Source organism: Seriola dumerili, unplaced genomic scaffold (genome assembly GCF_002260705.1).
Source record: "Seriola dumerili isolate Sdu_G_001 unplaced genomic scaffold, Sdu_1.0 BDQW01000002.1, whole genome shotgun sequence".
In the NCBI taxonomy this organism is placed as follows: Eukaryota; Metazoa; Chordata; class Actinopteri; order Carangiformes; family Carangidae; genus Seriola; species Seriola dumerili.
Window position 1 is genome coordinate 9,076,953 of NW_019174257.1, and position 26,280 is coordinate 9,103,232.

General features: G+C 41.3%; 1 protein-coding gene across 1 annotated transcript in view; it reads right to left on the reverse strand.

Annotated features, from left to right (window-relative positions):
- Positions 1-1,030: 1,030 nt before the first annotated feature.
- The window catches only part of cachd1 (cache domain containing 1), an 81,580-nt gene continuing 56,330 nt past the window's right edge, over positions 1,031-26,280 (reverse strand). Inside the window, exons 9-27 of the mRNA XM_022738330.1 lie at positions 24,541-24,819; positions 23,504-23,653; positions 20,346-20,469; positions 20,146-20,263; positions 18,369-18,537; positions 18,081-18,223; positions 16,958-17,139; positions 16,234-16,344; positions 14,991-15,113; positions 14,228-14,327; positions 13,920-14,036; positions 13,211-13,371; positions 12,871-12,957; positions 11,567-11,683; positions 10,927-11,078; positions 10,167-10,328; positions 8,368-8,445; positions 8,112-8,213; positions 1,031-1,282 (exon numbers count right to left, since the gene is read on the reverse strand). Of these exons, the coding sequence (XP_022594051.1) occupies positions 1,038-1,282; positions 8,112-8,213; positions 8,368-8,445; positions 10,167-10,328; positions 10,927-11,078; positions 11,567-11,683; positions 12,871-12,957; positions 13,211-13,371; positions 13,920-14,036; positions 14,228-14,327; positions 14,991-15,113; positions 16,234-16,344; positions 16,958-17,139; positions 18,081-18,223; positions 18,369-18,537; positions 20,146-20,263; positions 20,346-20,469; positions 23,504-23,653; positions 24,541-24,819 (2,720 nt within the window). The 3' untranslated portion in view covers positions 1,031-1,037. The remainder of the gene's footprint in view (positions 1,283-8,111; positions 8,214-8,367; positions 8,446-10,166; positions 10,329-10,926; positions 11,079-11,566; positions 11,684-12,870; positions 12,958-13,210; positions 13,372-13,919; positions 14,037-14,227; positions 14,328-14,990; positions 15,114-16,233; positions 16,345-16,957; positions 17,140-18,080; positions 18,224-18,368; positions 18,538-20,145; positions 20,264-20,345; positions 20,470-23,503; positions 23,654-24,540; positions 24,820-26,280) is intronic.

Sequence of the window (26,280 nt, forward strand, 5' to 3'; positions counted from 1 at the left end):
TTTGTGTTGGCGACAGCTGTTTGCTCATCTGTCCTGAAAATCTACCTCTTTAATAAATAGTAGAAAAATAATATTTTCCTCTTTTTAAGTGTTTCTTCCTGTTTTTATGTGATTCACTGAAGAATTTTCTACTTTGAAGTTCACAGATATTCATGGAAATGTCCAAATATCTTCCCAAGCCATTTTGTGAGACCAGCAGCTTACTCCTTTGGATAAAGGCAAAAAGTTGGGAGTGTCCATCTGCAGAACCAAGGAGAGTAAAGCTGTAATAGAGTTCATAGTATAATCCCATATTAGATCCACGTAAGTGTTGGAAAGTTGATATCTTTTTCTCTTCAGAGACATCCAGCAGTTTTCACAAATGAAAGGAGTGCTCTGTTCCCCTCATCACAAGTGGGCTTAGAGGACAACCTGTATGGGGACTGGGATGAAGCCCTGAGGCAACAAGGGTCCACATCAAGCTCTAGATTTAATCAGATTATCCACTGATCCAACACAGTGTTTGCACTGGCCTTCCATGTGAAAGTGAACAAGTTTGTCCTCCCTCTAGGCTTTTAGGTTCCAGTTGTGTCCTCTCCTCACTGAAGGCCAGTGAATGAGCTCAAACAGTGCTGTGTTTGCTCCCAAAAAATGTTGTATGCACATACAGCGTCCTGAATGCCAAATGTCTTCAGAAAACAAACAAAATTTCCCATTTGGTTATTTCCACTGGCCCAGGTCTCCTCATTTTCGGTGTTTGTAAAAACTGTGTACACTTCAGAGGTTTTAGATTGGGATCAGTGAAGAAAGAACTGAGATGGAGATGTTGGCACAATGAGACCATGAGGCCCATATTAAGATAAGATCCACTCGGGGCGGGGGTCCCAGCAGCGCAGTGGCACCATGGGGTTTGAGTCCAGATGTGGCGTCTCACTCCCTCCGTCCATCCTGACAGTACCCACTGTGTAATCAAGCACAAATGTTGTTTTTTTTAAAAAATAGTCTTTAATAAAAAAAAAGTTCCATCCTTGGCAGGAGGTGCAATGCCATGCTGAGGATCAGCACTCAGCGTCCACACTGTGCACGGTGACTGCAGCTTGCAGGTGGTGCGTGTGCAGCGGGTGGTGGTGTGTATGCGTGTGCCGGTAGGGATGAAACTTGTGGCTGAGCAACGCAGCCGTTTGGGGAGGTGTATCCAGGTCGAGGTCGTCATCGTGGTTACCAACGTCGACGCCTGCTGAGAGCGGATCGTTGTTTCCGGGTGGATTCTCGCTGTCCTCCTGCGGACTCATGGTGCTGTAACCTGGAAACAAAAAATATGCAGAGTTTGGCATTACTGGACTTGTTATCTTACAACTCTTTCCCCTAAAAAAAACCTCTAAGTTATTCCATAGCCTCAATCTTTTCAGTATGCACAGCCCTCGTGAACCAGTTGCTCAATCTCAGGGTCATGACTTCACATGGGCTCACTGAATGTGCAGATGGGGCTGTGCGAAATTTGCGAAAAATTAGATTGTCCGGTATCACTGACAGATTTGATTTAATGGGCTTGTATCACGTTTTCCATGTAATCGATTTGGAGCTGCATGCACACTCATGAAAACAGACTACAGAGGTATGCCACACTCATTCTTATGACTTAAGACTTAAAAAGCCTAAAGGTTGGATCATGAGCCTGAAATTGTTGAGCAACCTTGCCCCTACTTGTTACGTGTAACACACTAATTCATTTTTAAGTCTGTCCCCTACTGCCAATCAAGGTTCAAACTAATGCCATTATTACCAAATTAATATGTTTATTATTTGGTAATTGATCATTTAGTCAATAAAATGTCAGAAAAAAAAGTAATTTGCCAAAGTGTAGTAATATTTAAAATGTATTGTATTGTCCAACTACCCCCAAAAACCCAGATAATCAGTTTAACTGACTTATCATTTTAGTACAACTTGGCTCGTGATCATTTTAAAGCCTGAAAGTTGGGTCATGAGTAATACATTTTTGAGAAATCCAATGTTAACCCCTACTAGTAAATCCTTTTATCTTCACGTTTCACGTTTACTCTACAACTTAAATTCACAAAAAACACAAAACCTCCTTGGTTTGTAGAGAATCCAGCACAAACCAACCACATTAAGTATTATATATAAGCCTCATTCAAGCACTGGGTAGAAAGGGAAAGGATTTTGGCATAGGTTTGTGTACAAAGAAATGGAAGACGGCATGAAAGAAACTACTCAACAAATGACGCCCTCCAGTCATAGACATTCAACACAGAAACATGCTTGTGGATACAGGCTAACACACAATGTTTCTGAAGCCTTACATTTATGGTGCACTGACAACTAAATATCCCTGTTGGGCATTTTCTTCTCCATATGTATTCAGCTTTCTCACTACAACTTGAACACAAAAGGAGCATACATATTTATGACCACTTTCCTACATATTTTGCACATACGTTTAGCCTGAGGAGACGGCATCCAAAGCCAACATGGCAGTTCGGATACATGGGTAACTGGAGCAGTGGGGGGGGGACAGTACTGCTGTCACAGTGAAAAGGGATTACTGGGTCAAAGACCAAGTAAATAACAGATTGAACATAAGGAGACTAATATTTTATGATACTAAATTCTGATGAGTGACAATTTTAACATTTATGCAAGGCCAAACCTAACTGTAAGTTTCTGACGATTGAGATAACAAATCGTCTACTCTGACTGTTCAAAGCTCCCACAAGCAAAATTTCATGAAAGCCTTGTAGTTCTGTGTTTATTCAGTTTGCTTAATTGCTTACATTTTTCATTTGAACTCAAATTCGACACAACCCTTCATCTACTAAGTGGGCTTCGTCACCATCAGAGCCATGAAATTCATCTGAAACACATAGTGTGACTATAAAAAAATATTTGGTAGTTGATCTGGAAATAAACCCATTTTCCTTAATTCCTTTAGCACCGTGTTTTTTTAGCTTCTGAAATGACACCAGCAACATTCAGCACGATGGGAACATCTGCTATTACTATTCGAGCAAATAACCCTGTAAGCCTGAGTGCCTCAACGATTATATTTATAGAAGAATCGTTGCCATTTTGGATGATGAAACATTAAACCTCCACAGATACTGAACCAAGTGATTTGTGAGGATGTGTCTGTGTATGTGTGCGTGACGGTGTGTGTGTGTCATGCAGGCTGAAGGCGGTAGCCAGATGTATATGCATTTGTGTGGCCTTGTGTCAAATTGATCTCCCAACAACCTTTTTCTATCCTATACAGTCTAAACATCACATACACATATCTGATCCCTCAAGATTCTTGTCAGGGTTTTGTGGGCTCACATTATGTAGCAGAAACCTTGTGTTGTATTGGCTACATCCCCAGGCAAATGCTTAGTAAGTCCAGAACCAAGTCAAACTATAAACAAACCTAAGAGTTCCCAGCCATGCTAGCAGCTCCATGAGTCTGTAATTAGTGGTGCTTTGGGATAAATGCTAATGTCAGTATGCTAGCACACTCACAATGACAAGGCTTACAAGCTGATTCTTAAATGTATTGTATAGGTTTTGTTTAGCATATTCACCATCTTAGTTTAGCATGTTTTCATGATAACATTTGCTAATTAGCATAAAACCGAAGTGTAATTGAGTTAGTTTTCAAAGTATTCTGCCATAAACTTAAAGTATAGTAGCCATAAACAAAGTATTGGACAATTTAATTTTCATTAAACTTATGATGGAGCTAGATGAAAAGTACATGGAATACGAATGTGGACCAAATTTCATTCATTTTTATTTATTTATTTATTTATTTATTTTTTCGGGCTTTTTGTGCCTTTATTGATAGTGCAGTAGAGAGAGACAGGAAATGGGGAGGCAGAGAGAGGGGGAATGACATGCAGCTAAGGGCTGTCCGATGCGGGACTCAAACCGGGGCCAACTGCAGCGTGGACTGTAGCCTCTACACATGGGGCGGATGCTCATCCAACTGAGCTACTTGACGCCCCCAAATTTCATTAATTTATTGAGATATTTCAGTCACAGACCAACCAACCAACACTGGCATCTGTATCTTCCTGTCATTTTTAGTGCTGTATATCCTGTGATATAATGTGATACAACAGAAGGTAATGTATGCCCCACTCGGTGGCATCATGTAAAATAAGGAAATGTCCTTCATGGTGTTCTAAAATCCTGTACTACAGTCAAACTGAGAAGCTTTCTCACAAGTTTCCCTCCCTGATTCTCAAAAGATTAGCCTGGCTTTGATACCAAAAGAAATAAAGCAGACAAAGACATGGAGAGACAGAAAAATGAGCGGAGGGAGAGACAAGGAGAGAAAAAGAGAGGAGGGGGGCTAAGGTAGGGATAGAGGAAAGGGGGGATTAAAGGAAAGGGAGGGATGGAGACTTCAAAGAAGTTCCAGACTTGGAAGATGCCAACTTCAGCACAGTTTATCCCTCTTTTCCCCAAAGCAAGAGCCAGAGTTTTAGGCAGGTCTACAGCTAACCATGTCCAGTTGACAATTCTCAGCTGAACCAGGAAAGGAAATCAAATCCCTCTTAAAGCCAAGAGATGTGGAGAAACAGTAAAAAGTATTGCACCTTTGAGATTTCTGCAAACTTGGAGATCTTTCTTTTAACAGCTGGAAACAAGTACTAGAGACAGTTTAATGACAAGTGAAAGACAGTGTTATTAGGTGTGTGACAAACTGAATGAGATGTTGATTTATGAAATAGTTTGTTATCTCTGGGGAATACTCTTATTCGCCTTCTTACGGAGAGTTAGATTAGATGTCTGTGCATTGAGTGCACTACCACCAGCAGCCGGTTATCTTTGCTTAGAATAAACACCAAACTCCAAAAGGTTAAAAAAAATCTACCTACCAACTCAATTAACATGCTACATTCTGTCTGTTTATTCTGTATAAAAAACAAACTCGAAAAGTGACAATGTGTGGTTTTACAGGATTATGTGTTCTTAGCTGAGACCAGTAACTGGCTAAGCTTTACTGTATATACGACCCAAAATGCAAAACTGTCAAACTATTCCTGTAACTTGCATAATGTACGTTGTGGCTTTAGGATTTCTAATCCAATGCCGAAATATAGAAATGGCACACAAATCATTCTCCTCCTCCTCTCATCCTCTTTTTTTTTTTGCATAATTCTTTGTCCAGATTAACTATGCTAACAGGTCTGGAAGTATGTGACTTGTAAAAGTGAATTTCTTTGTTATTTTGAAGATGCACAAAACACCATACAAATGTAACGATATGTGCCTCCTCTTCTCTCTACATATGACTGATATTGCACATTGCCATTGAAAGTATAAACATTATTGTTATTATTATGTTAGGGTGTGTCGATTAAAGTTGGAGATTATATATACGTATGCATTTATGCACAGTGCTCATTTTGCACTGGGTAGTTCTAACCATCTCCTGGAAGCTAAAACTGCAGCTGAAAACCACCATGGTCAAACTATGTATGTGTGCGTCACTCACTTAACAGATTTAATGCTCTGATCCTTCGGCGATGGTTTGTGTCTGTGTGTCACACCCTTATGCAGTATGAGTGTGTGGACTGTGGTGGGAGGGCACCTTTGACCGAGCAGAGAAGAGCAGCAACTTTGTTGCGTCAACTTATGAGTTTGTTTTACTCCCTGACGGACTTACACCCCCTCTCTCCATTATTTCAAACTCATCTGCCTCTCTGTCCCTGTCCTCTTGCCCTTCCATTTCACTCTAATTTCCCCTCTTTCATCATTTTTGCATGTTTGCATCTCTGCACTTGTCCTTAATTTTCAGCTTTTTCTTTCCCATCCCCAGTTACACAACATGAGATAGTCTTTCCCGTCCATTTCTCATCATCGCCCTTTTTATTAGGCCTTTTTAATCACTGAGTTATGCTCTCTCTTTAGTTATTTTATAATACGAGAGAAACAATTCAGGTGTCGTTCATAAATCATATTCCAGATTACAAACTTAAATTTATTCAATATTTCTTCCTCAAAACATTCCTTCAAAAATATGTAGCTATGTAAAAAAACACTGATATTTAGGATTATCTAAAGTTAGCATTCACTGTAAAAATGTGCTATGCAGGAGAATTGATTATAATCTTTAATGAACTACAGAGAAAATAACACTTCAGTCACTACAGATGAGCTCATCTTACTAATAAATTAATTTTCTCCATTCCCCTACAGCTCTATCCCACATGTCTTTATCCTCCCTAGTTTAAGCCGACTCGTCTTTGTTTCACTTTAGCCCACTCTCCTCCCTTCATGCTCATCCTCTCTGTCATCATCAGTTATGCAACAAGTAACAGAGACACTCATCGCCAGGAAGTGGAGTGATGCCACATGTAGGTGGTAAGAGCCCATGTGGGTGAAACTATCCATCCACGCTCATCGAGTGTCAGACTTACAAGCTCCACAAATGGTTACAGTGAACACGAGCAACTCTCCCAAAGCTAGAGACGAGAGAAAACAAGGTTCTGAGCTGTGATATAATGAAAAGAACAAGCCAGGAGCTGAACCGCAGCCAGTGAATTGAGAGCTAACTGTGGATTTGAGACTGTAACATTCAAAAAGGAATAATTTTCATTTAAAAAACCTAAGCCCCAAATCTGATTTTTGACAGTGTAGCTTAAATCTATCTTGTTAAGGTTTTACGCTCTATTATGAGTATGCTCACATGCACATTATTACCTCGGGTTTGACTCTTATCCTGGTTTTGATGCCTGTTTACATGATCATAATAGACTCCAGGTTTATGATCATCTGTTTACATTTGTGTCTTCATTACTGACCATCTCAGCCACTACGCTCTGTACCAACAAAGAATCTTCAGAAACCTGGATAAGGTGTTATCATGTCACAGTATCCCTCCCAATTTCTCTGTGTGGCATTTCCAGGTCTCTCAAAACCTGGTTAAGACCATATCCAGGTTTCTGACACCAAGATAAATCTGATCATAACCAGGATACTAGTGCGCATGTGAAAACTCTGCATGTTATTAAAAGATCCCCGTTTTAGAGGAAGAAGTATTTAACGTGGAAAAAGTATTCAATGTTCTGTCACTTCTCTGGGCCTGAGTCACTGTGGGAGACGGTTAATCAAGGTAATCCAGACATTCTTTATCTTGTGTCTTCCAGCTCTTTCTTAGGGATCCAGAGGCTTTCCCAGACCGGACGAGGGTATGTATCCCTTCAGCATATTCTGAGTCTATCCTTCCGAAACCTTAACTGGCTTCTTTCCACACTAGGGAATAGCGGCTCTATTCCAAGCTCCCCCTGTATATCTGAACTCCTCACCGTGTCCCCAACAACGAGCCCAGAAAACCTGCACTTCTCTCCCTAGGCAACTCAGGAGAGTCCACCTCCTGATCCAGGAGTTTGGTACAGCACCTGTTGCTGTCTGTAGCCGTGTTCTTGAGCCTACGTGGTTGTGGTTGTGATAAACAAAATTTTAGAACAACTCAAGTGGCTAACACTTATTTTGTACAGGATTGGGCCTGTTTCGTAACCAGTGGATGACTGACTCATTTTCCACAGAGCAGGTTATTTTAGATTTAACTGTCTATTGTATAACACCATGACAGAACATGAACGTCACGTGGAGGAAATATTGCTAGAATCACTTCCATGGTAAACTTATCATGATTATGTTTCATCTCCAGAGAGTGAAAATGAAGTAAAACTAAGCCCGCATAATGTAATTTTTTTTTTTTACCAAACAATACCCAATGCTTGTTGTGACTCAAAACTCAGATGTCACTGAATATCAACTTCCTAAACAACCATGATGACTTCAGCTTGACCACCATCCATTGTGGTATTTTTAGTCCAGTTTGAAAGGATTTCCGTCATTGACAACCCACATAAAATCCATGTAACTATTAGTAAGTAAGGGGAATTTTATAAGTAGTAATTTTTGGTTTGACACATCATTACTGGCATTTCATACAGAAACTACTCAATTCCTCTTTCTATTACCTAATGCTGACATAATGAAGGACAGTACGCAGAGAGCACAATTAGTAGTTTTGAGTGTCGACACGTTTGTGTTTTTTTTGTAAACCTCCCCACCTTCATGTTAATCTATGTATAGGGCAGAGAAACAAAATGTCTTACCATGGTCGCTCTCTGTCCCGGATCGACCCCAGTACCGCCGTCTCCGTTCAGGAGTGTGTGTGTGTCTCTCAATCACCGCAGCTATAAATCTAGTGTTACTGACTGAAAGTGAAGAGAGCACACAGGTCAATACAAAAGCACAGTTAAGTGGTACTCAAATATGTCTAGTGTGAAATAGCGAGACGTGATTACAGTACTGTAGCGTTCAAGCCATTATATTTAAATGTTTCTCCATCACATGTCAAACAGAACTTACTGATTCCTCGGTCTTCGTGGCTGTCTTCATCTCTCTCATCTCTCTCATTATCCAGGTTAGACATTCTCACTGACATTTCTGGAGCAACATGGAGGTGAGCAGAGTGGGAGGAAAGAAGCAGAAGGCCCAGATGAGATAGATGCTACTATTCTTAAACTAATGAGGTATTACAAGCATGACAAGTAGGAATGATATGTGAACAGGGTTTCTGTATCAAGCCACAAACTAATGGCAGAGGAATTACATCTAATGAATTAATTACATTTGATTAATTACATTTTTTTTAACATTCATTAGAACAGGTTCCTTGACAACTAGTCTCACGTAACTTTTCATGAAACAATGTTAGTATGGAAGAATTACTAGCAATATAAAGACATAAGTCAGGTTATACATACTTTGAGATTCACCCCCCAATCATCCCATTAGAAATTTACACTATGTTCACTTTGCTTGGTACACTATAACAGAAGACCATCTTTATGAATAAGTGCCCAGACCTGCAAACTTGCGGTTATGTACAGTTGATAGCCTTGAGTCTTTGGGTCCATTGGCCCAAAGTAGATGGTGCTTTATTCCGTTTATAGTAATCATTTCATGGGCTAATAACACAAGAGCTCAGGGCAAATATAATTTGTTTTTCTCTTAGAGATGCATTGCCTAGAATAAACTGATGTGGTTCAAATGGACTGTAAGTTCAGAATTTCTCTTCATTTACCTCCTCTCAAAAAACATGAGATTTATTCCAGAAACAGAGAGGATTCCTTTTATTGTCATAGTTGGCTATAAGTGGTGGTGTTTCAAAAAATCTCATTCTCAGCTTCCAACCAAATTCTTTCCAAGTTGAGCTACTCTACCACATTGAGGCCCTCTCCCACTCCTGTTGACCTCTATTTACTTTTCACATCTAATGTATTGTCTGTTGAGTCCATGTAAATCTTACACAATATTGTTGTCCTCTGGGATATTTGTTTCTCAAACGTCTCTAACCAGTACTATTCAAAGTACTTTTAATTTAGTGCAGCTCCTTGTGTGTCTCCAAATAGTCTCTTATCTGTAAGTTTCAGTTCATTAGATGCAATACCATACTGGGCCTGTAATGCCTTGAGAGTTGTTCCATTAAACAACTGGTTCACTGTCATCAGATCTTTCCCCACTCAATTAATAAAACCACTATCCACAAATAGAAGCAATTTTTTTGCCATTCGTATTATTTCACTTGACCTTGCCTTTGATCGTGCAGTTGTGTACTGTTGGTGCAACCTGCAGCTGCAAACATGCCCTACACAACCACCCACAAACACAAAGCTGAGTATTGTGACTTTATGAGCCAATTCCTCAATTGAATGCCTTGTGATAACATAGCCACCATCGATTCTAAGTTGTTTACCAAACTATCAAACTTAAAGTGACTTGGACCGAAGATTCTTAATGAGGTTGTAATCTTGTTTGATGTTTTTGTCAATATTGCTGAGTAATTACACAAATCATGCAGCAGCAGCTGCTGCTACTGTGCGATGCTAATGTCAGCTGTTTAGCGGCAACAGCACTCGCTGCACTGCTTGTTAATCATGCTGCTTTAAAACTTTCTTTCTTTCTTTGATATTTACAGAAATGTCAGCATGTGAAGAAGAAACTGTGAAGGTTAAAACAAGCGGATAGACTTCCATAGTTGCCCTAGTTGCCAAAAAACTACAATTTCAATTTCAATTTCATTGACCTGTAAGTTGCAAGGTTTGACTTTAACTGTAAAAATATGTGTATATGTGAGAGAGAATCCAACTATCAGTCATACGTACCCTGCGCCGCCAGTGGTGACATGTGCTGGTGCGAGCGCCTGTGAATCTGGTGTCTGTAAGCATACACAGCCAGCACCAACACCATGATACATCCCATAATGCCCCCAGCAACTGGACCCACAGGGGCACTCTTGATCATGTTCAGAGACGCCACCTCCTCATCTGCTGAAGAAAGAGAGAAGAGAGAGGCACGGGCAGAAGGTTGTTTAAAGAAGTTACAAAAGATTTCAGATGGCTCGAGAGGTGACATTACAATAAGCCAGTATCAAACAGCTCGCGCTCAGATCCCAACTCATGCTGCGATGCTGGCACATTTTCTATTATTTTTTTCTATTCTCTCATCAGAGAGAAATGCCACAGAAAAATTATTCAACAGCAATCAAACAACCAGTTCCCCTTTTGAAAAAAACTGATGACAGAACTAAAGGAAAAATAACCAAGCAACAGAAAAGTTTCAGTCTACACTTACATAGGTCACATTTCTGCTGCCTCAAGGACCAAGGAAATAATTAGAATTTTGTCTTCTTCTGTTGTTGCTTGTTTATTTCCTTACTGGCTGACATAAGGCCCCACAGTACATCTAGGAACAATGTCTCATTACTCAGAAAATCAAGCTAAAGCACTATACGTGAGCACAAGTTCCTGAATTGAGACATGCTGATGAGTCTGAATGGCTCAGCCACTTTGCACACAAAAGAAAAATCACAATATTTGCAGAGGAAATTATGTATCTGATCTTTCTTTGGAGTAAGCATCTCACCTAAGAGCCCCAGACCGTCCGCATAGGGACTCTTGGCGCCGACGATGCCTCCGAAACACTCCTTCTGCAGGGCACAGTATGGCTTGTCCAGATGAGTCTTACCATCGCTGTCCACCATGCACCACTCACAGTCCAACACGCCGAAACAGTCACTGAAACAGGGCGCAGAATAAAAGACATGAAAATAATACTCATGAACAGCTAACACTTGAAGAAATTTTTTAAAGATGGGCCAAGTGGTTCTTGACCTATAGATTTAGGAATACTTTCTCTACATTTTTTATGTATTTATTTTGACAAACTTAGACAGGAAGTCAGCACTGTATCACTGATAAATATTCACAAAACCTACTAGTAGTTTCATTAAAATTGCTTTAGCCTCTCTTTTTCTCGCTCCCAAAACACTGGTGTGTATCATGCAGAGTGACAAAGTCAAGTGTCTGGGAATCCAATGTCAACATCAACGCGAATCTACACTTCCCATTTATTGCCACTGGGTGGCACTATGCTTTACAAGTAATATAAATGGTAGATTTATGTGTCTCCATTGTATGTGTCTGCAGGCATACGGCTCTGTAAGAATGTGTTGGTATATAATGTGAATGTGTGTGGTTTAGTGTGTGTGTGTGTGTGTGTGTACCTGCTGGTGTATCTCTGGCTACAGCGCGTGTTGATGCACTGGGGCAGGGTATCATGCAGACTGGGATCAATCACATTCAGACTGACTGGCTCCTGATGCACCTCACAGCTGGGGTTCCTGTATAACACAAAGACACAATCATAACACACACAAGGTGAAAATGCCGAAAGGTGGAGGTACAGCACATGTTCTTGGTCAAAACATTCAGCCAACTAAATCCTTCCAAATCCTAGCATGAAACACGATTACACTCAACAAAAGCAAACACAGTAAAACTGACATAAAAAGAAAATCCAAGCATAAACATGCAAAGTAACATCTTTGGCATGTCAATGTATGCAAATCAGCTCTAAAAAGGACAAACATCAATGCTGCTCGACACAAAATAGACAGTGAAAAACGATAATTGCACGTCTTCCTGAAATAAAAGATGAATTGGCATTTGAAACATTGACGAGCTGTCAAAGGCTGCTGATGGTTGATGAACGGAGGTGGGTAAAACAAGAGAGAGAGAGCGGGAGATGTGAGAGGCAAACAGCATGATAGACAGAGTGGCAAAAACAGTAGAGGAAAAGACAGACAGATAAAACGAGAGAGAGAGAGAGAGAGAGAGAGAGAGAAGAGAGAGAGAGAGAGAGAAAGGGAAACACCAACAAACATTTACAGAGCTCCTAAGATGTTTGAAGCATGCAAGTGTCCACAATTAAATTCATAATGACAGGAATATGAAAGGGACGCATTTCAAGACAGTCAGGTACAGAGACTACAGACTACGTTTTCACTGAAACCCGGTTATTAGTGCTGAATATTACTGATAGAAAGCTTGTTTACATTGAAGACATAAGTAATAGAGAACTGCAACTCATCATAACCTGGTATGCTCCAACATTCACACCAAGCATGCTAACTCTTTGTAGTCTTAATCAATATCCCCAGTGAAGGGGTTTCAAACAAATCAAACAAAATAGTAATATTAACACGAATAACAAAGATTTTAATAGAATGTAAATCCTAGTATTTAAAACTGTTGGTTTCCATTGGCCTCTGTTATTATATGCCCTGCTTTTTGGAAGTCAGCTAGACACACTTCAAGCACTTAAGAGACAATGTGGATGTGACTACACCTCAGGGCTACATTACTGCTACAGTCCACAGGCATCATCTGAAAGGTGAACACTTTTCTATGCTGCCTGCTCCAAATTACCTTTTATTTTTTTTTCTCCCTATTACATCATTAAGCATAACTCATGAGCAAAGCAATATTAGCGGATATAAATGTAGTGTCTATGCGGTTCAGTACGGACCTGTTTTCAGCGTTGGTGAGGTTGCCTGTGCACTCGTTCACCTCTAGGGGGCACTCACATGGACACTCACACTCATTCTGCTCCATCCTGAAGGAGAAAAAAACCATGAGCTCTGTCCACATACTGTATGTAACGCTTCATTAGCAGAGTTTCTGTTTGGTTGCATGATGTGACTGTAAATACAATTCACACAATCTGTGATGACTCTGCAGCTGCAGTATACTATCATATCTGGAGCTTTACTTAACAAACGTGCAGAAATCAGACTTGTTCTTTAATATTTCCCAAGTGCCATCATCTAACAGTAAATCCCTCATTGGTGGGTGGGTAAAGCAGAGACCTGTGGCAGTTAAGGCAGAGCCGGTCCACGGTGCTGCAGGCGCAGAACGCCAGGGAGTCACACGTCTCGTTGACGATACCAGCGAAGGCGTTGGTACCAGGGATTCTGGTCAGACGGTATTTTGAACAGTGGCTGCCATGGACCAGATTGGTGAGGTCCCCCTGGAGTAGAGAGAGAGAGAGAGAGAGAGAGAGATCAACACATCATCCCACGGGGTAACTGGAAGTTTATAGTACTTTATAATCCTATTTAAAATCCAGTTCACCAAAAATTCAAAAGACAAGGATCTATCTAGGAACAAAACAATCTATGAGCATAAAAATGAACAAGACATTGGTAAAGTAACCAGTAAGCAACATGAGGTATTTAGACAAACTCAGATTCGAATTTGTGACATTATACTAAAGCTGTTAACCTAAAAGTGGGAAATGAAGACGTGCTGAAAAACAATAAAGGTGCACCTTTTAAATTGGGATATACAGCATACTCTCAGACTCCTTAACTACACACTGCACACTACACTGCAGTTTTAATAGTGTAGGAATAATTCATGGTTGCGACACCAATGGTCACCACTAGGAAGCAGTGTTATACTATCAAATATTAACATATTGCTTACAAAGGCCTTGAGGAGTGAGGAGCCTGTGTGTGTCTATGTCTCCTGTGTTGCCATCCATACATCCAGTCTCTCTGTGCGTCTCTGACTTACCACGATGCTGGTGTTGAACTTGTAGAAGCGCTGCACGGTGCGGTCGCTGAAGCTGTTGCACAGGTTCTTCTTGACAAAATTGGGATGGTTAAGGATGTCGTTAGCCACCAGAGGCTCCTGCCATCAGGAAAACAGAAGGACAAATTGAGGAATGAAATATTAAGAAGGCGACAGTTTCTAATGTTTGGCCATCGGTAAAGGACATGTTTAGAATGAAAGAAACGTTGAATGGTTTATTTATATCTGATGTGACTGATACACTGTGTGTGGTTGTGTTACATCTGTGTATTTGTCTCTGGGTGCTTTACCTTGTGTGTGATGTGCTGTTGCTCTGCAGGGGCATGACCTTTGGGGTCAATGAGAGTGGGGTGTGCTACTAAGTAGCCTCGGTCCTCCATTATGAAGCACCTGTAATATACACACACAAATGTAAATGTGATTCTTAATTCTTTAAGGGTTAACAGCAGAAGAACAGTTTGGATCAATTCAAAGAATATATGTCGATTATTTGTTTGGATCCTTAATTTTTTTTTCCAGTGCTAAATTCATCTTAAATCATATGTATAATACAGCTCCATTCTGCTTCCCTCTGTTTCTTAAACATTCTGCCAAATATTGCTCCTCTCCGCCCCACACCCCCTTTGAGCTAATCCTGTCTTATATGGCCTCAGAACGCCAACAGAGAGAGCATATGAAGGAAATGGAGAGAGAGAGAGAGAGAGGGGACTGGAAGTGGAGGGGGTGGAAAAGAAAAGATGAAGAAAAAATTAAAAAGGGAGACATTAAAGCTGGAGAAAGTATGTAGGACTGGAGCAGCAGCAACGCCACATCTCCAGCAGGAATGCTGTGATAATCAGCTTATCTCTTTTTCCCCCTCTCTCTTTTTTTCTTCTTGATCTCTCTGGAAGCTGAATTCTTGCTCAGTAAAACAGAAATGTTGCCACCCCAAAAGCCAATCAGGGGGAAAGCAAGAAGAAGAAATTGAAAAAGAAGCAATGATATCGCAAAAAGAAGCGAGGAGAACAGAAGAAGAGACGGTCGTCCGATCATCACATCCATTCATTCTTTTACCTGATCTTGTTGCCTTTGTCCTGGTTGCAGATGGGCAGCAGGTCGAGCAAGACTTTATAGAAGTAGCGAAGGGTGAAGTCGATGCCCATCACTGCGACTGCATAACCAGGAGCCATCTGAGAGCTGGAGAGAGAGAAGGAGCAGAGAGGACAGAGCAGAAGACGTCCAGAGAAAAGTAACAGACACAGAAAGAGAAGAAGAAATTATTAAAAAAAATAAAAATAAAAAAAAAATAAAAAAATCTGTGACACTGTTTGCTGTGATTGTGTGGTGAGCTGCATGCTGAAAGTAATTGTCAGTTACACTGCTGGTCTATGGCTCATTACTCTGCAGACCTTTAGGATAACATGAATGAAAATCCCGCCTAAACTCAAACACAAAATACACACCACACACATACACCTGCACGGTCTGTAAATCTGTGTTTACAGATTACAGGCTGCGTGATTGTATGCTCACTGAGCCAGCACATAACAGCACACTAATCCTGGTTTATCACACGCTGATACTGACTGTTTGTGTGTACACTGAACATTTGCATGGACCATGGTAAACAGTTCTTATTGTGCGGATGCAAACAGTGACGCTGGCCATTGTGGTGAGTTGCACTTTAAGGTCACTGAGCTAGAAACATAAACATGTTAATCTCAGCGACAGTCACAGACTTTTTCAATCCTCCCATTCGCACCGGCTGTGTAGAAAACATCACTGCTATAACTTATACTATAACTTTTATAACTGGCCGAAGGGACGTGGTGTGACACTCAATTTGTTATTTGGCTCTTCTTCCTTCAGTTGGTAGGAATACAATGACTCGCTCGAGGGGACTGTGGAAGAGCACATACTTGACGATAACTGTGACTGAACCCAGACCATTCGGATGAAGAATATTATGTCACTCACTACACAGCCCCGAAGCAAAACTGGTCAATGGTCTCCTTTAGTTTCCCTCAAATTATTTCCTCTCTTCAGAGATGGTGAGATCTGGCTGATTTGATTTCCAGGCTGAGATCCTAACTGCCCACAATGATGTCTGGGCTCATAACAACAATGAATCTGTTGATGAGCAATTATCTTATAAGGAGAGCTGATCATTTTATTGCCTAAGTGTAAAAAAAAAAAATCACCCAAATTCAACCATGAAAATGCTTAAGTGTATACTTCCATTAAACAGATACTTCAGGAAGAGACCGGTCAAACAGTTTGATAGCGGAGGAGTTTATTGTGGGGAAAGCACACATACCTGGAGGCGTGGATGGTGTGGCTGATTGTGACAACGTATCCCGCCCCGCCCACATCCAGGTATGGCCCCGTGAAGGTGATGAGGCCAGGGTTAGCCACAGCATGCTGGTACCTGCACGACACATCACACAAGCATGGGGTTATCTCACATAGTTAAAACCATCTCATACCCTTTCCCTGACTAACAAGAGGTCAATGAGATTATTTTTTAAGATGCTTCACAGGTTTTCATTCATTCAACCCCGAGACACTTGAGAATGTGAACTGTACTTTTTGTGGGGAAATCCGAGCATTGCTGGTGCATTAGTTTTGGTTTTGACTGCACACAAACTGTCATTTATTGATGATCATAATTGACTTCAATTTACTCTACTTTGGAAAAATGTATTATACTGTAGGCTGAACTATAAAAGCCCCTTACAATTCAACAGTTTAATGAGGAACCATAACCGGATTGAACTCAGTAAAGGCAGTAGATCATTAAGCACAAACATGCACCTGCAGTTTGGACACATACTCATTCCCTTTAACTCCTTCCTACCCAACACTCTTTCATAAGTCCTTTTGCTTCCCTAAAACACACACACACACACACACACACACACACACACACACACACACACACACACACACACAAACACAAACACAAACACACACACACACACACACACACACACCTTCACTCTTTTTCTCCCCCTCTTCACACCCTCCAAAGTAAGCCTCACCATTGTCTGCGGGTCGGGTCGAAGGCTTTGTCCATCAGCGATCCTGGGTAAATCCGGAGCACCCCACTGGGGGTTGCTATGTAACGGCGCACAATGTAGCAGTTGAGGCTACTCATTTCCATTAGTGTCATCCACTCATCCGTGACGTGACTGGTCGCCATAACCTCGTTCCTGACAGAGGACTGCAGAGGAGCGGGGATGGAGGGATGGAGGCAGACAGAGGGAGGAGAGAGGCGTTGAGGGTAGAAAGAAAGGTGAGAGGAGATAAGGGGGGGAGGAAGAGGTAAGGAGGGAGGAGGAGAGAAGTAAGAGATTTAATCTCGGGTTAGCTTGAGATGTAAGTCTGCTAAAACTCTGGGAAACTTTCTGGCTTCCGGTCAAACCACAAACAACATGAGAAAAAAGTTCATCCTGTTTTCAAACAGGCACAATGATGCTGCATCTAAACTTGAACTTATTGTACTGCATTGTAAGATATAAGATCATTCTGATCAAGAAATCACAAATAGCAAGCCTTAGGCAACCAGTATTCAGGAATAAATTTGGACTTGATAAGTCCTAAAGCCCTGAAAAACACCCTGAAAAATCACGTCTCAGTACCATTTTCATAGAAGCTTCAAAGTTTGAAAGAGGTGATCAGGTCACTGGAGGGGGCCTTTAAGACCAGCCTGGGAATCAGAGCTGGGACTGAAGCTTAGAGTTCAAACTCTAACCCCCTACTCCCCCCAGGACCGGAATGCACACAGACTGCCAAAACCACGTGGGGGTTTATCCCTGACTTAAAGATGCAGGACTTCATTTAAAATTTGTGAATTTTAAGCAGCCTAAAAAAATCTAGATATGCTTGTCAGATGGTGCAAGAAACAGAAGTAAAAGGTGCATTAAAAGAACTCATACATAAAAAAAAACTGTCTTGGGGCAAATAAATTGTGCTTAATAGTGTTTGTACATATTTGCATGCGGGAATATTTGTGTACATGCCTGTAACCTGACCGCTGGGCTGGCTGTGTGCCATATGTTTGTCAGGTAAACAACATTAATTCTTGCGTTTGAGTGTGTGCGCTGCCAGGCTGGTTTTCGTCACGACTCAAATGTAAGTTTCCAGGCTTGGGTGCTTGTGTACCTTGAGGCCTGGGTTGGCTATGAGCCGGGTGTTATCACTCAGGTAGGCGGTGTAGTGCTCCACCATACGCTTTGTTTCTGGCTGACTGAGGTGCTCATAGGGAGAGGAGAAGCTACCAGCTGCCAACATCACTGTGGGGGACTCTGGGAAAGAGAGACAGTGAGAGGTGTTCAATTGAATCAATGTTTTAAAGCTGGCTACGGGGAAAAAAAAAAAGTTTGTAAACAAAGTTATTAGTTGAAGTTATTGTACATTAGTCCAGATCTCTGGATCTGGTGCTTTTCTTACCGACAGTGGCAAGCTGTTTGAAGTGCAGACAGGAACTGGGTTGACCCAGCAGGTCTAAACGGTGGTAGAGCAGCTTTGAACTGGGAGCTGTGTTCAGGTTCTTCAGCTGCTTTACTGGGATCTCAGGCTGCACGTACACAATGCACAGGATGAACGACGTGTCCTGAACCTAGAGGACAAGACAGGACAGGAGGAGATTTACCTTCCCTGACTTTAAGTATGTTCATTTTCATGATAAAAAACAACTTTCACCCCAAGAACATGCTCCGTGACCATGGCGAGCCTACGAATAAAATACAGGCTGTTAATGTAATTTATAGGATCCACTCCAACATATTTTGTCCAAACTAGACGCCAGGGAGACCGTGACATTACACACACTCTCCATCCCTATGTGTCTTCTCTTCTTTTTTTTCAGTGTTTAGTGTCAGACATCAGAGCTGGTGTTTTATAGGCTGCAGGCGTCTTCCAGAGGAGATAAATGTGTCCAGTTTAACAACTGCTTTCACCCGACTGATTCTAAATAAACCATGCAGCACCAGTCTGCTGCTGAATTCTGAGACGTTGTTATTAAATCATGCAAACTGTCAAACAAACAGTAAACAGCTTTCAGAAAGATCTGGGAGCTTCTGGTCCCTGAACAGGAAACAGGGGAAAATGGCCTTAGCTTCAAATCTTAATTCTGGTCACAATCACAAGAATGAACAATATTAACTACTCATAAATGAATGACCTGATATCATCAGGCCGACAAAAGGACAGAATGGTGTGGGGAAACAACAAACTCTTTTGGATTGATGCTCTCTCAGTCAATTTACTATTTTACTGGCTCTGGAAAGTTCATTTTAAAAAACCGAGACAGCTGCCAAACTCATGGCAAAGGTGACGCGTTTGAACTCGCCTGTGTGGGAAAAAAAAAGAAACAAAATGTCAAAAGCTTTTTAAAAAAGGCTAAAAGTGAAATGCCTGAATTAAGTGTGATATTTCTGCTCCTGCCAAAAGTTTAAATGTCAGAAAGCAAAAAGAGTCAATATGGCGTGATGTTATTGCTGTCCTGATGCCATTTGTTCCTAAAACACGACACTTCAAGCCCTGAGAGGAAAAGCAGATCGGAGGGATAGACAGTTTCTGGGTGTGGGAGCACTTGGTCTTTATTACACCAACTAATTTAAGGTGGCGCGGGGGGGGTTTGGTGGAGACACAAAGGCTGGGAATATAAATCTCTATACCACTTTTAGACAGCGGTACAGTAATAACAAAGAGCTATGGACAGAAATGGAAGAGTTGGAGAGAAAGTATATGAGTGAGTTATGGTCCCAGCATGATAAAGCCTTACTGGCCCTAAGCCAAAGATGATCATTTGTTTCTGGTATTGAGTGTGCAAGTGCTGGTTCTGCTTCACAGATATGATCCTTTTGGGACAAATTAAGAAAAAAATAAGCAACTGCCAGTTTATAATTTCCATCTTCACATGTGTCAATTTATAATTACTCTCTGGCAAGAAAATACTGTATCCTACTGCATCATTTGTTTGACTCCTCTGCAGGCATGTTCTTGCTATAAGAACAAGATGATGTTGCGTGTACTACTGTATGTAAGGACTTCTTATTGCAAATAGCTTTTAAATGTATGCAAGTTTTCTTATGTGTGTGTGTGTGTGTGCGTTTTTGCGAGCAGAAAATACAGAGGAAAGAGTCTGTGGTCCAATCTGGGCTGAAGGCAAAATGTTGAGACAGTGAAACTAAATGTTGTCTCAGCTGTCTACACCATCACGTACCAGTTTCCAGGCGTAGCTGACATTGTATGCCTCTTTGCTGTTGTCCCTGAGCCGGTTGGTGTGCCAGGACAGAGAGGAGTTGACTGGAACAGCGATGACCTGACTGCCCAGGGGGAGGCTGCAAGAAACACACAGCATGTATCAGTCATGAAATATATTATCTTTGTATCAATAGCTTTAATTCAGTGATAATTTCCTACCTGAGGATGTTCTGTCGGACAGCAGGGAATCCTGGGATATTCTCGTAGTGGATAATGTCAGTGTGCAGGGGAGGCTCTGTCATCAGGTAAGGCCGTGTCAGCGATGGGTGCATCAGGGTGTAACCTGGGAAATCAAACAAGTTCGCACCAGCAGCATCGTTAAATACCGCTCACGCATACTGAGACAGAAACAAAAACATGCCAGTAAAAGAAAAACTGGGTCCTCATAATTCATGAAAACAACAAACTGTTGTGAACCAGCAACATAACAAAATGTAAAAAATAAAAATTTGAAGGGGTCTGAAGACTTTCTGAATGCAGTTTGAAACATTTCAAAGGGAGGAAAAATCTCCTGCTTATTTCTATTTTGGAGTGTGGAATTACAAACTTTTAGTTGTTTGTCACACCTGATAAATTTAGACATTTGTCGGCTCTCCCAAAAACCAGCTGTGGGTGGTAGATGGATCAAAATCGCAAAGAAATTTACTTTAGGCAGTATACACATTACATTATTACATTACATTTTCTCACTTGGCAGATGCTTTTATGCAAAGTGACTTACAAGTGAGGGACAACACTAAGAGCTGGCCTAAGTACCAACAACTACATCTTTTCAATAGGTGCAAGGAGATCAAATAGAACTGCACTGAAAAAGCATAGTAAGTGTTAGTTAGGCATGTCAATGTATAGGCCATGACCATTGCAACACTTGATATTTGAATCTAATAATATAAAGCTGTTGATGCTACAATGTCACAGCATAAATCAAAGTGGACAATGCTCTGTTTTAATCTCCAAAATCTAAAATTTCACTGAGTAAAAAAAACAACAACATTTAACCTGTTCTAATGGAGCTCCAACACAGTGCTGAGGAGGGTAGTGCTGTGATAAACACAGCTCCTAACAGCAGCAGGAATCATTTTGGGAGCCAAAAAGCCCTCGAGAAAAACTGGATAAAAAGCCCATCTGTTTTGAAGGGAGTCAACAAACAAAATTTTTTTTTTTTTTTTTACACAGTTCTAATACACTGTGTTTGTCTAGTGAAAAAGAGTGTGTGTGTATTCAACAAAGTAGCAGCAGGTGTGGTGAATCACACTCTTAATCTGCTGTATAAGGCATCTCTGTTCTTAATGAATACAGCTGACTGCAGTGCTTGTCATACATAAATCTCTACGTAATTCTGTTCAGGTAGCAGCTTGTTTAATGCACATACAGTCTCATGAAGTCAATGAATAAGATCAACTAAATGCAAAAATATGTCTAATACTCATCCACTATTTTTAGCCTCAGAAGCCACTTGTCAGCGGCATATTTACCTAATTATATTTACGTAAACTCTAATTGGCAGCAGCCAATTTAAATGCCAGCTAATAACTTTAATGGTAGTCATTTGTCAGTGTTCCCCAAGTTGCTGCACTAATAAGCACGGTGCAGTAATAAGCTATAATTTGATGGCATATTTATTACAATAATAAACATTTTAAAGGAAAAAAAAAGAGACTCATTGAATGAGTGCAGCAGAGGAACAAAACTCGCGCAGCTGCAAAAATTCACTCGCAATAATTAACTTTAATTCTGAAAAATTCTGATGATGAACACACTCCAACCATCCAGGAGAGTACATGTCATTTATTCTGAATGTTTTATGACTTTCCTCTACCACACTTTACCTCACCTCTAAACGTCTCCCGCCTGTCCTTAATCTTCACCTTAGCCTTCCTCTAAGCTCCTCGGAAACTTCTCCCGCCATTCCCTTCAGCTTTAGCATTTTTTTTTTTTCTTTTTTATTTCTTCCTCCTTCTTGCATTTAATCACCACAGTTCAGCCTCTCAGGCTCCAAACCATTTACAAATCAAGCCTGGTTATTGCAGTTTTAGTTTCCAGTAAAAATGTGTCCCCTGCGTAACATTTCAAGTTAGTTAGGGTTATTTATTTTACAGTTTTCAAAAGGGGTGGCATTTAAAAAGGTAGAAAATACAAGGTGAGAGGCACATTTATCCACAAAGGTGTGAAAATCAGACGCCCTGCGAGCACTCCACAAACTCTGCCCTTCACATTCCTGACATTCCTCCTTATGACACCGTACATTTTCACCTGTGTGTTGGCAGCAGCAGATGCAGAGTGCGTTCAGGAAAGACAGAAATACTGCAACTGAAATTTGGATCATGTTTCTGAACAACAGGCTGGAGCTGGAGAATAGTTCTGCATTGGCTCTCCCTTTACACTTCTGGATTAAAAACAACTGCTATTAAACGTATAAAAGTGTAGGTGTGTTAGCTGCAAATGCATTAAAAAAATCTAGTTCACAGCTTTCAAAAAAGTTACAGCTTTATTTCTAGTTTTCATTTTAGTTTGCTGCAGCTATCCCGTCAACCTGGCAGAAAGACAATGTCACCAAGAGCAGTGTCACCTTTTTTCTTTTTTTTTCCTACAACTATCTGTCCATTAATGACACTTGTCTACAGGCCCACAGAGCACCAGTGTACAGCACCGGCGGTTCTGTCAAGACCCCCTCAGCTGGGGCCAAGACAAACCCAGACCGGACATGAGCACTACCGCCCTGCACTGTGGCAACGCGCTGAGGCATGGCTCAACCGAGAATGAAATGCCAAAGAAGTGCCAGTGCTACCAAGAAGACGTCAATTAAGTCTAATAAGGGATAATGGATGTGGAGGAAGTTGAGAAGGACAAAATAAAGTGTAATTCCCCTTGTATGTGAAACAAGAACGCCAAAATGCGTTCTTTTCCAACTATGTTGTTGTTTCTGCAAGTCCGTGACTAATGAAGATTGATACCACTGGAGTCTGTCGGAGCTGTAGTCTGCACTGATGTTTGTTTGGTTACTGGCTTAGGCAATCTCAGCAACAGGCAATGAGTGACTTTGATTTATTCTGCTGTTTGTATAACCTGGAGAAAACTTTTTTGTAGAGAACAGGCTGTAACAATTTAAAGCTTTGCTTGCTAATACATCTACTAACACCTGCTGTTAGTGCTGCTGACCACAAGTTGAAAAAAAAAAAAAAAAATGGCGGCGGTAGATAATCCTGCCAATTCTTCTGTGATGACGAGCGAGCGAGCGAGCGTGCGTGTGTGGGAGAGTCAGGAGCCCAACAACAATGGAGATGGTTACAACCACTTTCCGTTTTCATGCGACTGACCTTTGTTGTCGATGAGGAAGGTGTATGAAGCCAGTGAGTCTTGGTAGTAGGTGACATCCTCTAAGATGTAGGCCAGGTTCACATCCACCCCGACCACGCCCAGCAGCAGGTTACCAAAGTAACACGGCCGGCTCACAGTCATAATAAATCCTGGAGAAGAAGAATCTAACTTTAGTTCATTCAATAGCTCACATTGATTATACAAACTCATCTTGTGTTAACCATTTTATTTTATAGGGTTAATGTCATTTATATCTGTGTAGTTCAGTCAAACTCAGTCGAGTAAAAGTGTTTATTAGCTTGGTTGCAGACTTTAGAATCGCCTCCCGCATATGTGATGACAGCTCCCGAAAAGACACCATGCCAACCATAGTTTTGGATTAAGAATACCAACATCATCTTCTGCTGCCAGAGCAGTAAAAATGTAATATGCAAATGTTTTAGGCACTTTAGATGTTTAGATTTTTATCCACCATCACATAATACTATCATGGAGGTGAATGATCGGTCCAAAATTAATTCTACAGACACCTAGCCCGAAACTCTCTTGATGGTACGGCCTCCGCAGAGCCCTGATCTCAACAAAAGTCTGCACAAACGTACCGAAGAGAAGTGGTGTTGTTTTAAAGGCAAAGGGTGATCACACAAATTTAATTAATTTTATTTATTTTTGAAAGCATTCTCACTTTACTTTAAGTGCCTAAAACGTTTAGCACAATATTGTACAAATTGCATAAAAATGGCAACAAGTCAGGATGAGACTGACACAGTTACACATGTATGGCTCTTAAATTTTGTGTGTTTCTTCGACTGACGTGACAAATGTTGAGTTAACAGCCCCTAGTAACTGCTACCAACTTAATGTCAGTAACACATTCAGTCTGATCATCAGGCCGTGCGTTCAATACCACTGATCGGTTCATGTTTCGTTGCTTCTCATTCATCTCAGTACAACTCGTCCTGGAGAAGAACCTCTGTTATTTGGCCATAAGCTCAGTATCAGTTCATCACGGTCGAGCTGGGTCCAGACTACTCACCGTCTCCCATGGGGTCAGCGTAGGGCAGGCTAAAGCGGGCCAGGTCGATCATGCGGTTGGGCAGGTTGATGTAGAAGCGGCCCACTGTTGTCTCCAGGTTGCTCAGCTGGTTCAGCACCATCATGCTTCCCTTCACCACCGGCATCACCGAAGCTCCTGCTGATCCAGATGACGACACCAAAGAGGAGCGGTCTGCCGTTCTGTCGACGCCGTACTTCACCGAATTCTGCTCTGCGAGGTCCCTGAGGAAGGCCAACTCCTTCAGGCCCGTTACTCCCTCTGAGGAAGGAGGGAATGGGATAGAGAATGAGTTCAGGATGGGGAGGGAGAGACGACGACGGAATTTGTTTGATTTAATCAAGCGGGGATATTGAGAGCAAATCCGTAACTGATGGCATAGCTAAAGGGCTATTGAATGGGGTAATTGTGCAAATGAAAAGAGGAGGGAGTGGTTGACAGGGAGGTAAAAAGAGGGAACAGCTCTTCACTAAAGAGCGCATGACTCAAATTCCTGTTATAAAAGGAAACCCACAGTTCTCTTTCCCCTCTAGCTGTAAAAAACAATTCCTTCAAGGAGCTGGAGAAAGAGAAATCACACTCAGGCTGAACTCATGGAGAATCTTTGAGAGGAGAGGTGTGTTTTTGAGAACAATTAACCTCATGCAGTTCACATGGTCAAGCAGCAAGAGGCTCGCATTAAAAGGGATCATTAATCAAGGCACATACTACACGTTGTCACATGGATTTTCCACATTGATATGACGTCAGCAGCAGAGATATTTCACGCACGCAGGCCCTGACTTGTCATCCTGTGTCTCTATAGGCTTTATTCCTACAATCCCATGCATCTGCCAGACCCAACTCTCATCTGTCACGCTGAGAAATCACAACAGGAATAAATCCCTCCTCACTTGAAAGAAAATATGTGGTGGAGACTTTAACTTTCCAAGCTTCATAAGGTCATTTAGGGGAGAACGGATGACTACGGCTGGCCCCTACAGCTGTCACCTGGAACATTTGGCATCCCACAACCTATTAGGACGGATAGAGCATAGAATGTTTGCCAGTATCCAATCATTGACTGGATTACAGCAGAATCCCTTTCTAATGCCAAGGCTCTGCTCTGCTGATCATCATGCTGTGGGCGACTGACGGGTGCCGTGTCGTCATGGGTGGCAATGTCAAACGAACACAAAGGGGAAAGTTGCTGACAGCACGGGTTTCTTTTCACTTTCATATCTGCGGGAGTAGCCTTTCCCACTGCTGGTCAAAACCTCCACAGGTTACCTTTAAGCAAACCGGACTGAAGAGAAATTGATCACAGTGAAACCTGCTGCCTTCGGAGATCTCTGATGAAGGGTCCAACAATCAGATCAACTCATCAAAATCTCAAAAAGTGCTGAAAGAAGAAGTTGGCAGAAGTCATTTATCCAGATAAATACGCCAATAACTGGCTCAAGCTTTTTCAAACGTGAAAGTGTGCTACTTTTTTTCTGTTTTATATGATTGTGAACTAAATATGTTTTGTTTTTTTCAGATAAAACAAAAGTGAAGACATCATTTTGGGGTCTGTGAAAAGGTGGTGAGCATTTACACTATATCATCAATAGAAAGACACAGGTATGTTCTAAATGCAAAGAGTAAGCAGGTAGACCACATGTGGAGGAGAACCGAATAGAAAACATACTGTAAGGTACAAGGCAGCATTTTAGTCAGGCTAACATACACTGTTGTGGTGAG